The 13,594-nt window shown below is 41.4% G+C and overlaps 1 protein-coding gene across 1 annotated transcript; it reads right to left on the minus strand.

Moving 5' to 3' along the window:
- Window positions 1–8,104: 8,104 nt before the first annotated feature.
- On the minus strand, window positions 8,105–13,484 carry LOC117302349 (F-box only protein 42-like). Its single transcript, XM_033786265.1, has 7 exons — window positions 13,266–13,484; window positions 12,168–12,419; window positions 11,379–11,643; window positions 10,721–10,817; window positions 9,981–10,037; window positions 9,091–9,207; window positions 8,105–8,922 (listed from the first exon to the last, which is right to left on the minus strand). Exons 1-7 carry the CDS (start codon window positions 13,414–13,416, stop codon window positions 8,212–8,214), a joined length of 1,650 nt encoding a protein of 549 aa, XP_033642156.1. The 5' UTR covers window positions 13,417–13,484; the 3' UTR covers window positions 8,105–8,211.
- Between the last annotated feature and the right edge of the window lie 110 nt (window positions 13,485–13,594).

A 13,594-nucleotide genomic window follows, 5' to 3' on the forward strand; every position in this document is an offset into this window, starting at 1 on the left:
GTTTTATTTTATACAAACATTTCAGCAACCAGGAGCAGTCGCAAAAGGCAAAGCAGTTTTCATGACGTGAAAGTGAATGTTTACAAACCGTTTAGTCTTTGTATCACATTATAACATTGATTGAGAGTATAATTATTTATAAATGTTATGGTAAATACTTTTCAATTTATATGTATATAGATTACAACGTACACTTGTTTATGGTCCATTTTGAACCACCCGGAGGTGTGCCGGGTGGATATTCAAACGGTACATTAGTTCATTCGTTACTTTTTTGTAGACGGTGTATATCATAGGTCTACACAATTTAACATTTCTTAATTATAAAAGCTCATTACCGAAATAGTTTTGCACTTCTATTTCCCATCAATCGTTTGCCCGATCGAGAGGCTTAAATTTGTGTGGTCAAAGGTTGCTTATAAACTCTGACTAAATATTGTTCGATAAAATCACTGACTAGAGTGCACCTTTAAAAGTTATTTGTCAATTATTATAATTGAGTGTATTAATATCCTCATAACTTTTCAAAAGCCATGTTCTCCTGTACTTGGTATTACATTCACTTATTAACAGGTGTCAAAAATAAATGGATAGTTCCTTTTACTGACGAAACTGAACCCGTGTGTGAGATTACAAACATCACTTTCGGCACAGTGGGATACCTTACTTTCATCAAAATTAATTCTACTTTCTTTAAGAACGGGGCCCAGTTTCATACAGCTGCTGAAGCAGGAAATATCTTCACAATATTTTCTACTTTAGCAAAATGGAGCAGGATACCAGTCATAAATTTGTACATGTGACATAATATTTGGGCTGGTAACCTGTACTATTTTTAGACTGTGCTGGTGTCCGCCATGCAACACTCTCCGGTCCGGACACTTTTGCATATGCAATAATGTCCGAGGCTATGCAAAAACCGTCCGGTGGACATTTACATGACTGTACATGTGCGCACGTAAGTGAGCATGCATGCACTGAACCTACGTATATGCAGCATGAATATTCACGTATGGTTGCAGCAAATACCCAACGGCCGGACATTTCCCATGTCATTCATGACATGCACTTAGCTTGTAAAAAAAAGGTGAACGTGTTCCGTCGACCAAGGGCGTTTAATTTACTGCAAGGACGGTTTTGCACGGGGCGGACACAACTGCATATGCAAATGTGTCCGGGCGGACACAATTGCATTATGCAGCAGCGTCCGGGCGGACACGATTGCATATGCAAAACCGTCCGGCGGACATAATGGCATATGCAAAAATGTCCTCCGGATAGTATTGCATAGCGGACATAATTGCATGCGACACCGGTACACAGTGGTGTCCGACCCCCCCCCCTCGCCCCACGTCGATCCTTTCTTTATCTGCAAGGATAACGGTAACGGCAAGTACTTGCTTTTCAGAACCAGTATTTCATTGGATACAATGATGTCACTGGATAAACATGCAGTGAATCACTAGCTTTCCATGCCTGTGTTTTAATTGGTCTGGAGGTGATGTGAGTGCAGCTGACAAACATCACCTCGGACCAATCAAACTTTCGGTCGTCTACTTGCAATTTAAGCTGTCTGCACTTAATGTTGGTATAGGATTCGATGGGTGTAGGTGGAAGGTGATTATGGACGGGGATTGACCTATAGGCCAGAGGTCACTCTCTGGCGTTATCGCGAGCCTCGATGTGTGACGTCAGATGAAGTAAAGGCTATTGGCTAATATAACCCCTCGTGTTTAAAAGAGCGGGGGGGGGCAAGCCGCGCAACCACGTGTTCAGGGATTAAAAATGTGACTTTTTGGCACGAATTTGCTCAAGTGACGAGCATGCATCTGTTATTTGGACTGTTAAGTTCCGTGAGTAGTGACTAGGAAGTATGATAGGTTTGCTTGTGTAAGCATGGGATTTCAAGTTATGTACCATAATATTCGTGCTGATGGAATAATAGGCATTGCCAATGTTCGCCGCAAAGGATGTCACATGTTGTTTTGTATACTCCATGTAGTTTAGTGCTGATCATTATCAACAAAAGGAAAATAATGCGAAATAGAAGCAACAATGATACCGAATTGTTCCTGTCTTTTGTTTATTCGTCTTCTCAACAATGCAACATTAAGAGTTTGATTTGGTGAGCTTACAATTACAAGGCACAGCAAAAATATCAGTGATAAAAAAATTGCGTAATTCTGCACTCCAAAAGAATAGAATTCGGAGGGCTAGGATTCCCACGCAAATGAAACAAAAGCCTATTCAATTCTAGCCCAATTATATGGTAGGACTTTTCCTCTGCTGTGCTGTAGTATAAAATACGAAAGTGTAAGGCCACCAGGGCTGATTCAAATCTTGACGTTTCGCTTTGTGAATGTTAACACAAGTAAAGAAACAAAAATGCAACCATATATATTTTTGTTTTGCTTGATGATGGATTGAACAATGCCAACTTTCGCTTTTCGGTTCATGTCATTCAATCACCACCACAGTCACGTGAGCACTCTCCTGCTTGCAGTTTTTATTATACAAGTCCCTTGCTGAGTTTTTGTTGTTTTTCTGTGTTTTTCTTTCCTTTTTTTCATACTCTAGAGGACGTTGTACGCATTATCATTTGTGACACAATATGGCCACATGACAGTGTGTGTGACGTATACTTGATTCTAACTTACATACTCTCTTAATGTACATGTAAAAGAGTGCAAACCACTCGTTTTGTCCGCCACACCACTCACTTGAAAAGAGCTATGGTGGACAACTCTTTAGAATGAAAGACGGTTGCTTTCAACTCGATTTAGAGTGAAACTCGTTCAAAAGAGTGGAACTGACACCACTCGGACAAGAGAGTGAAACTTTCACTGTTTTACATCAATAGAGTACTAAACTCTAGCAGTAGTTTCTACTCAGGAAACATACTACGTATAACTTGGATAGGTTCACACGTGTTGTAGATCTGATACAAAGAAAAACATTCTTAGTATGTATCACTACACAATGTGCCTCCGTATATAAAGCAAGACACAGGGAACACGGCCAATTTATTCGATGTGATTGAAGTGGTGAACATTCTGGTGTTTTTTTAACAGTTATGGACACTCACAATTTCTACAAATTGTTACTATTGGTTCATAATATTTGCAATTAGACAACATCTCAAGTCGGTCATTCATCAACAGGACACGCATTGGATAGTCATGGCTCTTTATATTCGGTTGATATGCTTTTTTTTAATAGTTGGATGTATGGATGTATTGGGACAGCGCAGCAGCCCATTTGAAGACACAGCCGGTTTGTTGACGATTCCAACCCCAGTTTGCAGGGTTAAAACCAAGGTCTTCATAAACACCACGGCACAATTAATATGCCAAATTAAGTCTTTTCAAGGCAATGAAAGTGTAAAATTAAAGTGGTCTTTTTTCACGAGGAGTGTTCGTGTGGAGGAAAAATCATCATCATTTGCTGCATTCCACCTTTTCACTGAAATGGACAACTACCGGGAATTCACTTGTGTTGCTGGTCCTGATAACCACGGGCCAAACTGCTCGTTAACTCCGTTGCAGATTCCAACAAACGTAACACTTCGTATTGTGGACAACGGAACAGATGACGGCACCATTGCGTTTAAATGTTACGCAGAAGCCGTACCTCGCCATACGTCTTACGTGTGGGGCGTGTTAGAAGCTGAAAGCTCCTCGGATAATAATTGGGTGGAACTTCAAGGTGACGACAAACGAATATCGGACAATGGCACTGTCCTGGTCATCTCACTCGGGAACATTGCTTCAAGGCCTGTATTAGTTGCTTGCACAGCGTCAAATGAACTGGGATTGACTGGGTCAGATACGCGTAAGTATCAATTTGTCCCGAATCAAAGCGTTCCTACCACACTCGCCATGCCGACAATGGTATCGCCCATAGATATCGACATGAGTGACACAGAAAAACTTGTCGTGATCGTTTTATCGGTTTTGATTATTACCACAGTCACGACTGTTTCGTGCATCTGGATTTTGAGGTTCATGAGATTGCAGAGGAGGAAGACATCCGGAGGCAAATTTGATGGGGTAGAATTGAGCGATAGACAAGGCAGGTCTTCGGGACAACGACGTAGGCTCTGCGTCAATGATATCCACGTCTTGACTGGAAGTTCAGAAGACAATGCCATCATAATGATGGATGTTGGAAGTGGGGAATCCCCAGTTGACGTATCATCACCGGAAGTTCCGAGAAGCTCCCTCCCTCTGCATCCAAGCCGTCAGGGGGAAGAAGAGAGACGCGGCAACCCCGGGGAAGGAGGTAAAAAGAACGATGAGCTGGGTGATGAGTGTGGTGGCGCCCTTGTAGCTGGAAGTACTTTGCTGGACGCACGTGGTGCTTCAAACAAACCCTGTCATGGATCATGCCAAAGGAATCGGAAACAAATCACCACGCACCAAGAGGATGATGATCTTCAGGATTCGAGTCAACCTCTTCAATCAGATCCTCTCTTTGGAGAACCTTTTGGAGAAGATCAACAGTGGGGTATTTGGGATGCAGTTCAAGACGCAGGAGAGGGCGGCTCTAAGAAGGACATTGAATCCGAACCTCTGCACTACGGTTATTGTCTGATTAACCCAGAGTCATCATCTCAGACCGTCAACAAGTCGCATCCAGCAGGTGGAATAACTCAAGTCGACTGTGGCTATGCTTCCATAAGCATTGATGATATCTTAGACCAGGATCTAGAGACAGAGAAACACACCTCTTCAGGTAGCCCTTCTCGAGCAAGTGGGTACTCCGACAAGAAAGTGTGTGTTGTCACGCCTCTTTGCCAACCACCACGATACTTAATGAATCGTGGGATATCAACCTCTATGACACCTTCGAGCCAGGATGTTTTGTACGCTGTCCCACATAAGCCACAATGCAAACCCCAAAAGCCTGCATTAATTGGAGATTCATCGAAAGCAAAGAAGGGACATCGTGGGACTACCTCGGGTTCTCAAACTTCAAAGAAATCAGAGCTCATTTATGCTGTCCCTGATAAACCAGGGAAACCAACTGCGTCGAGTTCTAATCGCCAGCAGCAATCTATTTCATGTGAACCACCGGTCTATGCGGTTCTTGAAGCCGACAACAACGAGAAGTCCGAATGACAATCCAAATCCTGGGCCCAATTTCATAAAGTCTGTAAGCACAAAATTTTGCTTTGCGTGAAATTTCTTCCTGGAATAAAAAACAAGATTACCAACCGAATTTTAATTTGTTGCATAAATTGTTTGTTACTGGCATTCAGCTGTTGTTTGCTGAACTTGAAAATCACGTAAAATTTTGTTGGAAATCCTGTTTTTATTAAGGAAGAAATTTCATGCTAAGCAACTTTGTGTGCTTACAGGCTTTATGAAATTGGGCCTTAGTCGTAGAGAATGTAACCCGCTATAGGCTAATGTATGGAAATGAAATTTGCATCGGGGATAAAGAATATTAGTTTTGGTCTTACCCCATATATACACCGATAAGTTATTAGCACACTGTACACTCAGTACTTTCCCGAGTTCTGTGAAAACAAAGTCACAGGCATTACTCGGGTGGATTTCGAACTCACGATTTTTGCATTACTATATTATTAAATAGGCTGTTTGGGAAATCGTGGCTTTATGACGCGAAACGATTCTCAGATTCAAATATTTTTTATATAACCACATTTACCAAATATTATACCTCCCCTTTAAAAAAAACAAGCTCCCGTTTCAGCGCTCTTTGTATGCAATTTGTAAAAAACTCAAACTTTGTCTGCGTGTGTAAATAGAAAGTAGTTTGAAAACATTGAAGTTATCGCATAAAAGCTTCTAAAATGTTACATTTTACTATTGTAATTTTTAATCTAAAAAGTCCGGATTTTCAAGGGGGGGGGGGGTTAACCCCTTTGCATGCAACCTTTATTTACCAAAGGAGTGACCCTGTACATTCCATGTCCATGTCCTTATTGGCAGGCAAGATACTACACAGGCCATACAGGAAATTTACATTTTATGCTCCTTAACTTCCTTATGCATCCAATGTTGTAAAAGTAACAAAAGTAAGTTTTGAGGTAAGCCTCTTTTTTTTTTCTTTTTTTTTAACAATCAGACAAACATTTAGGATTTGAAACTGAAAACCTAGTCTTCTCTCCGTTGGGTTATTGGCATGTTTACTTTTTTGAGTGGCTTTGTACAAATCTTCCCATCTAGAAGTCTGGGCTCTGTGGCTCTTTTGTAAATAATATGTAAGGGTTTATTTCAGTATGGTAATTTAAAATAAAGAACCGGGTACTTTTGGGCGGCAGGGGATTTTCATGAGCATGACAATTGACAATGCTCCAGACAAAGATCTCAGAACAAATGCCTGATGCTAGTATTAACTGTATACAAAGTCGTTTTCAGATGAATAACAAACATTTATTTGTTCAATTTGTAAATGTTTTTGAATGTACAAAAGATTGAAAGAAATCAACACGTAACCCAAGAGTACTTTATAAATGTTTGTTGTTTGCTTGTATCTTAATATTATAGACCATGTGAACCTTGTTTACATTAAGTGTGACCTTGTACAATCTTTGAGTATTCTGGCAGGCAAGATACTACACTGGTCCTAAGGGAAAGTTGACATTTTGTGTCATAATTTCCACATAAAACCAAGAGTTGTGAAGTAAAAGCTGGTCAAGTTTTGAGATCTGCCCCCTTTCATCATATCAAAAGTTGATAAGAATTAAACAGTGCAATCTCCATAAAATATAAGATTTTATGTTTTCTTCCATTGAGCTGTGTACAAATTATGGCTCTTTTGTAAACATGTGATGTCACAGGTCACATCGTCTATAGCAGGTGTGCTTAAATTCATATTAATAATTCTGATATTGCGCATAAAGTGATATTACAGATGCTTTCATTTTGATAAACAAATTAGCTAAAACCAACATAGGGGGGATATTCAATCGAAAATAAAATATTGTTACAATAAGTTCTGTATTTCTCATCTAAAGATACGGGGATGAAATTAAACGAAAGTGAAAGTTCAAAATTAAAAATGGCTTGCAGGTTTTAGTCTCCCTTATTCTAGACCCAGAACCTCCTTCTAGTAACAACTCAGGAGGTTTACAGACTGAGGGCATTACCATAAAAAAAGAAAACTTCAAAATTTGACACAGTGTGAACTGTATTTTTCACCAATTGGTGATTGCTTTACTTCTTTCAAGACATTTTGACTGAAAGGAGGATTTGAGAAAATCCTAAAATCAAGAAAATTCCTGAGCAATCACCTGCCTGATTAATATAGAATGGTCATGGATGTAGCAGCAATGTTAGGGAGCGTTTCGAAAACTTAAACGGTCAGAATGTTCTAATTGCACATGGACTAATCTGTTGGAACGCTGGAACATTCAAAGCCCCAATACTTCAGCACAATGACAGGGTCTAGCGGAATGTTCTAGTGGAATGTTCTGGCGGTCCATTGAAACATTCCACAAGAACATTCCATAAGGTCTAATCATGTCCAACTTTTGGGATGCTCCCTTCAAGTTCAGCCCAACTGAAAGAAATCGGAAAGTATACAGATGAGATCAATCTTCTCTATGATGTCTTAGCGCTGAATGGTTAAAATAAAAACAGTAACATGCATGGTAATCTGATTTAGGACTCGGGAAGTTTGTTTCTTAATTTTGACTATGGTCTAGTACAAACAATGGGAGACTTTCTGGGACGATAGAGGGCAGCAGACTTACCGGGTAAATCCATTGTTCTCAGAATTATGCGCATGTTCAGAACTACGTAAACAATGGAAATTTACCCGGTATGTCTGCTGCCGCCTAGCGTTGGAAAGTCTCCTATTCTGGTCCGAGAGATGTTAAATTTGCATTTGGGGATAAAGAATAATAATTTTGGTTTTGACCCATACACCGATGTGTGTTAGCACTGTAAACTCAGTACTTTCCCCGAGTCCTGTGAAAAAACAATAACAGGCATGTTACATGGGTGGGATTCGACCTTCGACCCTTTCTAGACACTGCTCTAGAATTGCAAGGTTCGTGGGTTCGAATCCCACCTGAGTAACATGCCTGTGATATTTGTTCACAGTATTCCGGGAAAGTACTGAGTATACAGTGCTAACACACATCGGTGTACGGGTAAAAACCAAAATTATGATTCTGGTCCAGTACAAATGTTGAGCTACAAGCCCCGCGGTCTTGTAGGTTTTTCTCCTGTTATGTCATTAATAAGCAAAGTAGTGATTGTTCAAAGCTCTAGGATAAATAGACGCTTTCAAGATGCCACCAAATCTGATGATCTCAGCCCGTCCAACACACAGCGACGGGAATAAAGTTTCGGGCGCATACCCGTATTTCATCTCGCTGTGTGGATGGCCCGGATTAATCGCAGCTCTGTGTTCATTCTGATCAGGTGTATCCAACCATGCCACTTGAAGATCACTTATCGCTGTACTCACGTCTAACACATACTGTTGTTCGCCGTGTGGAATTCGTGTATACAGTGGAGGATTAAGCCCTAATTTGGACGGCGATTTGCAGCACCCGTACTTCTCATTGAAAGTGCAGATTGAGTTTGATACCGGAGTTTTACATTGGCAAGTTGGTGAACATGGGCAGCCTACTGGGGTTTGATCGACCAGGGAAGAGTCTTGGCTTTCACCGGGCGACGAGTTACAAGAAGCTGCTGGGATGATGTGATTCCTAGTGTCTGACTTGTCACTAGATTGACTTCGTAGACGTTTAGCATTGGTGTGGAGGTCGCTCAGGGAACCTCTCTCCACACCTCCTTGAGGGCGGGGCGGGTGGTGAGACTGCGTTCGGCTGTTTGGCTGGGGTCGTTGCGGGGCACGCATTGCTGGAGCTGATCTGTGAGAGTTGAGGGCTAAGCTTAAGCTGCTCCGGAGTTTACTGAAAAACACAATGCTGTCACCAATCTATAAAACAAAGGAGAAAATATAAGTTAAATTTAAAAATCCTGCACATGTTTAAAACAAGAGCTGCGAAAGTATTTGTTTCTCCATGGCTTTGAGCTTTAATTGGGGTGAACTTCCATATGAAAAAAACACTGTAAAAAGACTTAAAGATTTCAGGTGCGCCTTTACCTTACAAGAAGAATGGCTGAATATTTGAGGGGCAGCAAATTCCAGATGTATGATGTTAATCTCTCTCCATTTCCAGGGTACCTCACTTATATCCAGCATCCAAACGTCATTTAATACCTGGTGGGGGGAAACAATAAACACTGTCTCTTCAAATGGTTCGCTCAAGGGGCGTTAGTATTGAAAGTTCTGGTTGAAGTGGGTTCGAACCCCAGCTTGGCCAGTCAAAATGCTGGCATCTTTGACTATGATAGTTGAAACATGATTGAGTTGCGTGAAGTGCTCGCTTCTCACTACTGCGGCCCTGGTTCGATTTCTGGCGAGGGTCATTTGTGATTAGAAATGTGCGTTGGTTTTTTTCTGGCTAGTGAGTAAAGCACTTGCCCGTCACCACTGTGGCCCAGCCGTCGATTTCACCAAACTCTTCCTAACTTAAGATTAATCTTAGTACTTAGGACGAGTCCTAACACTGCACTGTAGCATGCAGACCTTAAGATTAATCCTAAGTTATGACGAGTTATTTGTCCTAACTCGAGATAAGACGAGTCCCAACTCTTTGTGAAATCGTCCCCTGGTTCGATTCCCGACTAAGGACATTGTGAGTAGATTTGTACGTTGGTTCTCTCCTATGCCATGTGGGTTTTTCTCCAGACCCCGCAAGTTTTCCTCCCTCCCAAAAAAACCTAAACACTTTCATTCTCTGGCTGTGCATTGGGGTCATATGAGTCAATGTCTCTGACTACCATAAGCACCGTTTGCATGCCTGTGGCTTGAACACATTGTAGACGCATCCTTCGCAATTCAGCTTCTTGGCTGCAAGTATAGAATGATTTAGCCTCCCAAGGTATCATATGGCAAAGTTTGACACATTCTTTTCAACAAGGGTAACCTACCTTTTCATAATTGCCCACTCCTCCAACGATTAAGATATGTCCATCGTCCAGAACAACCTGGGACAAAAAGTAATACAAACATTCAATATTTGAAGGGAACAAATGAAAGTAAAAATAATTTATTTTGTATAGGTGGAGGGGGCGGATGGCAGGGGAGAAAGGGTGAGGGTAGAAAGATTTTTGTTGTAATGACTGCATCCATGGTGAAAGCGCTTTTTGTTTGTGCTAACCCGTGAAATATGCTTATGCCTAAGCAAATTTTTCTGCAACATTGGCTTACAGTTTAGCAGCACTATGAAACTTGCCTCTGGTCTGTAGCACCCATGGAACATTCCATTGTAAAGGTTAACAATGCCAATGTGATTATTATCTGGTGCAATATCAATTCAGTATAATGATGCAGTCTAGCGGTTCAAAAGATTGCATTGCAGGCTGATGGTAATGGGCTTATATGGTATCGCTATTTTCTATTGACCCGATTCACCCGACGTCATCATCAGAATAATCCGCGACTCACGCTATTGGTGGGCAATTGACGCACCCTTTTGTTGGGCAATGTCTCTGTGCATTATTCAGTGAAGTTCACATTTTTGGCGATGCTGCATTTACTTGTAAACCTATTGCCCACCAAAATGATGAGCGTGGCACAGTCGCAGCGTGTGACGTGCGTGCAAGGGGTCAATGAGTCTGTTCTTTCAAACATGTAATGTGATGGGCATTTGAGATGGATTTGCTTCTACCTGTACGTGTTTTTCCCTGGCTGGTGGCCTCTTTCCTTCCATCTTCATACAATTCCATGTCATGCTCTGGAGTGACAGCACCCATACACCATCGTACCTTAATAATTATAAGAAAAAATGTTGGTAGTCAATCCGAGAGCTCACTAATTGTAGAGTTTTTTGTGTTTAAAAAAAGAGAAATTGACTAGAGCGAGACGTGAACCTGTGACCTCCAGCTCAGCGATTACAAGATGCAAGGCTTCTGACTGGCACCTCCAATAAGACAAAATAGGGAGACTACCAACATAAGGGGCTAGATGGATCAGTTGGTAGAGCACAGACTCATTAATCTACAGATTACAGGTTCACATTTGTTCAGCAATTTGCTCAGCCCTCAATTGAGTATGAAAGTACACTTTTTTTCGTAAGACATATGTGTGCTTACAATAAAAACAGTTTATTGTATGTTAAATGTTCCACTAGTTTTTTCTCATTTGGATTATAGTCTTTTCAAAACAAAATGCTGGTCCAGTAAGATGTTAAAGCAACAACCAATTATGGATTCCCTCCCCCAAATTTGACCTTTGTGTGAGAAAAGCAGATTTCAAAAGAAATGACTGTTCCCCGAATGAAAACAAAATATAGATTTTTTATGACCAAAGTAAAATCCACTGCTTACTTTGTTTGATTCCCGCAACTGCCACCAAATATGACCATGAGGTCATTCACCATACTTGCCCTGTGGCTGGCCATCGGTGGCGGGCAGAGACTTGTGACCACCGCCCGCCATTTGTTCTTCGGAATATCATAGATGTGAAGATCGTCGGAGATATGGGGCGGCTGGTGAGGGGGGTTTGGGACCGGGGGTGCCCATCCGCCAAAGAGAATGAGAGAGCCGTTGTGGTGGACCATTGAGGCTGCTGCTTTGGGGGACGGGTATTCCCCTAAAGGAAAGAAAAAAAACAATCATTCTACTGTTAACAATCATATTATACATGCACCTGGCCTAATACTTCACTGAGGCAACAAAGGCGGTCGCCTCCATGCCCCCTTCATGCCATTGAAATGATCCAGTAGAAATCTACACTATGAACTTGCTCATTATCAAATTTCTACTGGAGCATTTCAAGGGCACCTAGGCAAGGACCAGGGCAGTCGGCTATATTGTCTCTGTGAAGTAACAGGCCTGATGCATGTGAGATGGGTTAATGACATGCCTGCTTAGATCATGATGGCACGGCCTCTTTAAGGGATCCTGGGATGAATATTAGGGGTTCAGATAGGCAGATCTTTTTGAGATGATGTATTACAGGCCTTAAACTTAGCTCTTGGAGGGGCATGGTAATTCCATGAGGAACCATGTAAATATGGGAACTTTGCAAAGGGCACCACAGTAAAAGCACAGGGCACTATGGCAATTGCCATGGGTGCCGTGGGTTATTTCAAGGCCTGGTATTATATACATTACCGAGTGCCATAAGCCTTTTCCACGTCCTAGTACCGACGTCCATATTCTGCAGATCACAGTAACAGGTCCCACTTGCGGATCTCATTTCAGAGGGTACAGTGCCCCCAAACATGTACATCGTACCCTCAACATAGCACACGCTGTGCATGGAACGGCCAAAGAGCGAGTTGCCATTACACTCATGATGCGACCATTTTAGCGAGCCGGATCGGGCAGCCAGGCAGAAGGCTTGTTCTCGCTGTTTTATTACACCTGTCAATCAAAAGATCATTAGTTGTTTTTGTTAATCAAAATAGTTTCAACCTGAAGTTCATAAAAGTATTAAATTGTTAACAAATTATTTTTAAGACCTCCAAATCATTGGTTCATTCAAAGTATTTTATTGACCCTTTGCAGCACATTCTGTCACCCAAGCCAAGTGCCAGTGGAGCCAGTTTGTGTGAAGTTGGCTTGGGGGAAACGTGTATAAAGTCAAGTGTGTTGGTTGGACCACACCCCAATAGGAATGAATTAGTAATTTTAGTAAGGGGCAAGCATCTTCTTACAACAACTTAATAAGGTCAGGCAGGGGGAAGCCTCCATCCTTTTAATTTCAATCACATTTGTTATGGGTTCATAACTATTGAGTCTCAATCAATGGATTGAAAGGAAGAGGCAAAGACTACTTGTCTTGTTTAGAACTCAGTTAAAGAATGGATGAAGGAAACACAAGTAATGCTTTATACATTAGAGTTGTCACTAGAGGGCGGTATGTAAGATGAGTGATCCCAACAAAACACATTGACACACTCAATAACTGAAAAGAAAAAAAAACTACAGAGAGCAACATTCTTGCCGTTGCTTCGTTTATATTATAGCTTCCAATTTCCTTTTTTCCATTGCTACTAACACAATTACATTCCTGCCGTTGTATTGCTGTTTTCACTCTCACGAGTCCCAGCATAATAAAACAACAAGTGAAAGAAATAGTCACACATTTTCATGTTGTTAAATTAATCAAGATTCAATATCGATCATCAATAGTTTACAATTACATTTCTGTCATTCAGATTGGGAATTCCCAATGATTTATGTGAATGGCACACATTAGCTGCTTACCCCGCATTAGTCGATGCCACTTTCTCGACACAAGAGATGCATTTTTGCAGTCACTGTAAGGAGACAGATATGACATAATTCTCTCTAAAATCTCCTCTGGCAAGTTTTCTATCTGTAAACAGTTACAAGTTTCTCCACGGATGCTCGCCATGTCTGCCAGCTATCCACCACACCACACACACAACACACACACAGTTCACGTCTCTATGTTCCGCCCAACTTGACCATCGCACCAACTGTAGTTGGGACTTTAGTGTTCATCTTGGGCATTACTTCCCAACTAGAGTTGGACAATGGTAACGTTATTGTACAGTTGTTAAACCAGTGGG

This window comes from Asterias rubens, chromosome 18, assembly GCF_902459465.1.
Source record: "Asterias rubens chromosome 18, eAstRub1.3, whole genome shotgun sequence".
Lineage (NCBI taxonomy): Eukaryota > Metazoa > Echinodermata > Asteroidea > Forcipulatida > Asteriidae > Asterias > Asterias rubens.

Excerpts from the sequence above, each read along its gene's own strand:
- LOC117302349 (XM_033786265.1), bottom strand. The coding sequence starts at position 13,416 with ATGGCGAGCATCCGTGGAGAAACTTGTAACTGTTTACAGATAGAAAAC. Across the intron at positions 10,038-10,720 it reads CCAGGGAAAAACACGTACAG|GTTGTTCTGGACGATGGACA; the intron begins GTAGAAGCAAAT and ends TTTTTGTCCCAG. Across the intron at positions 8,923-9,090 it reads TCAGCCATTCTTCTTGTAAG|ATTGGTGACAGCATTGTGTT; the intron begins GTAAAGGCGCAC and ends TTTGTTTTATAG.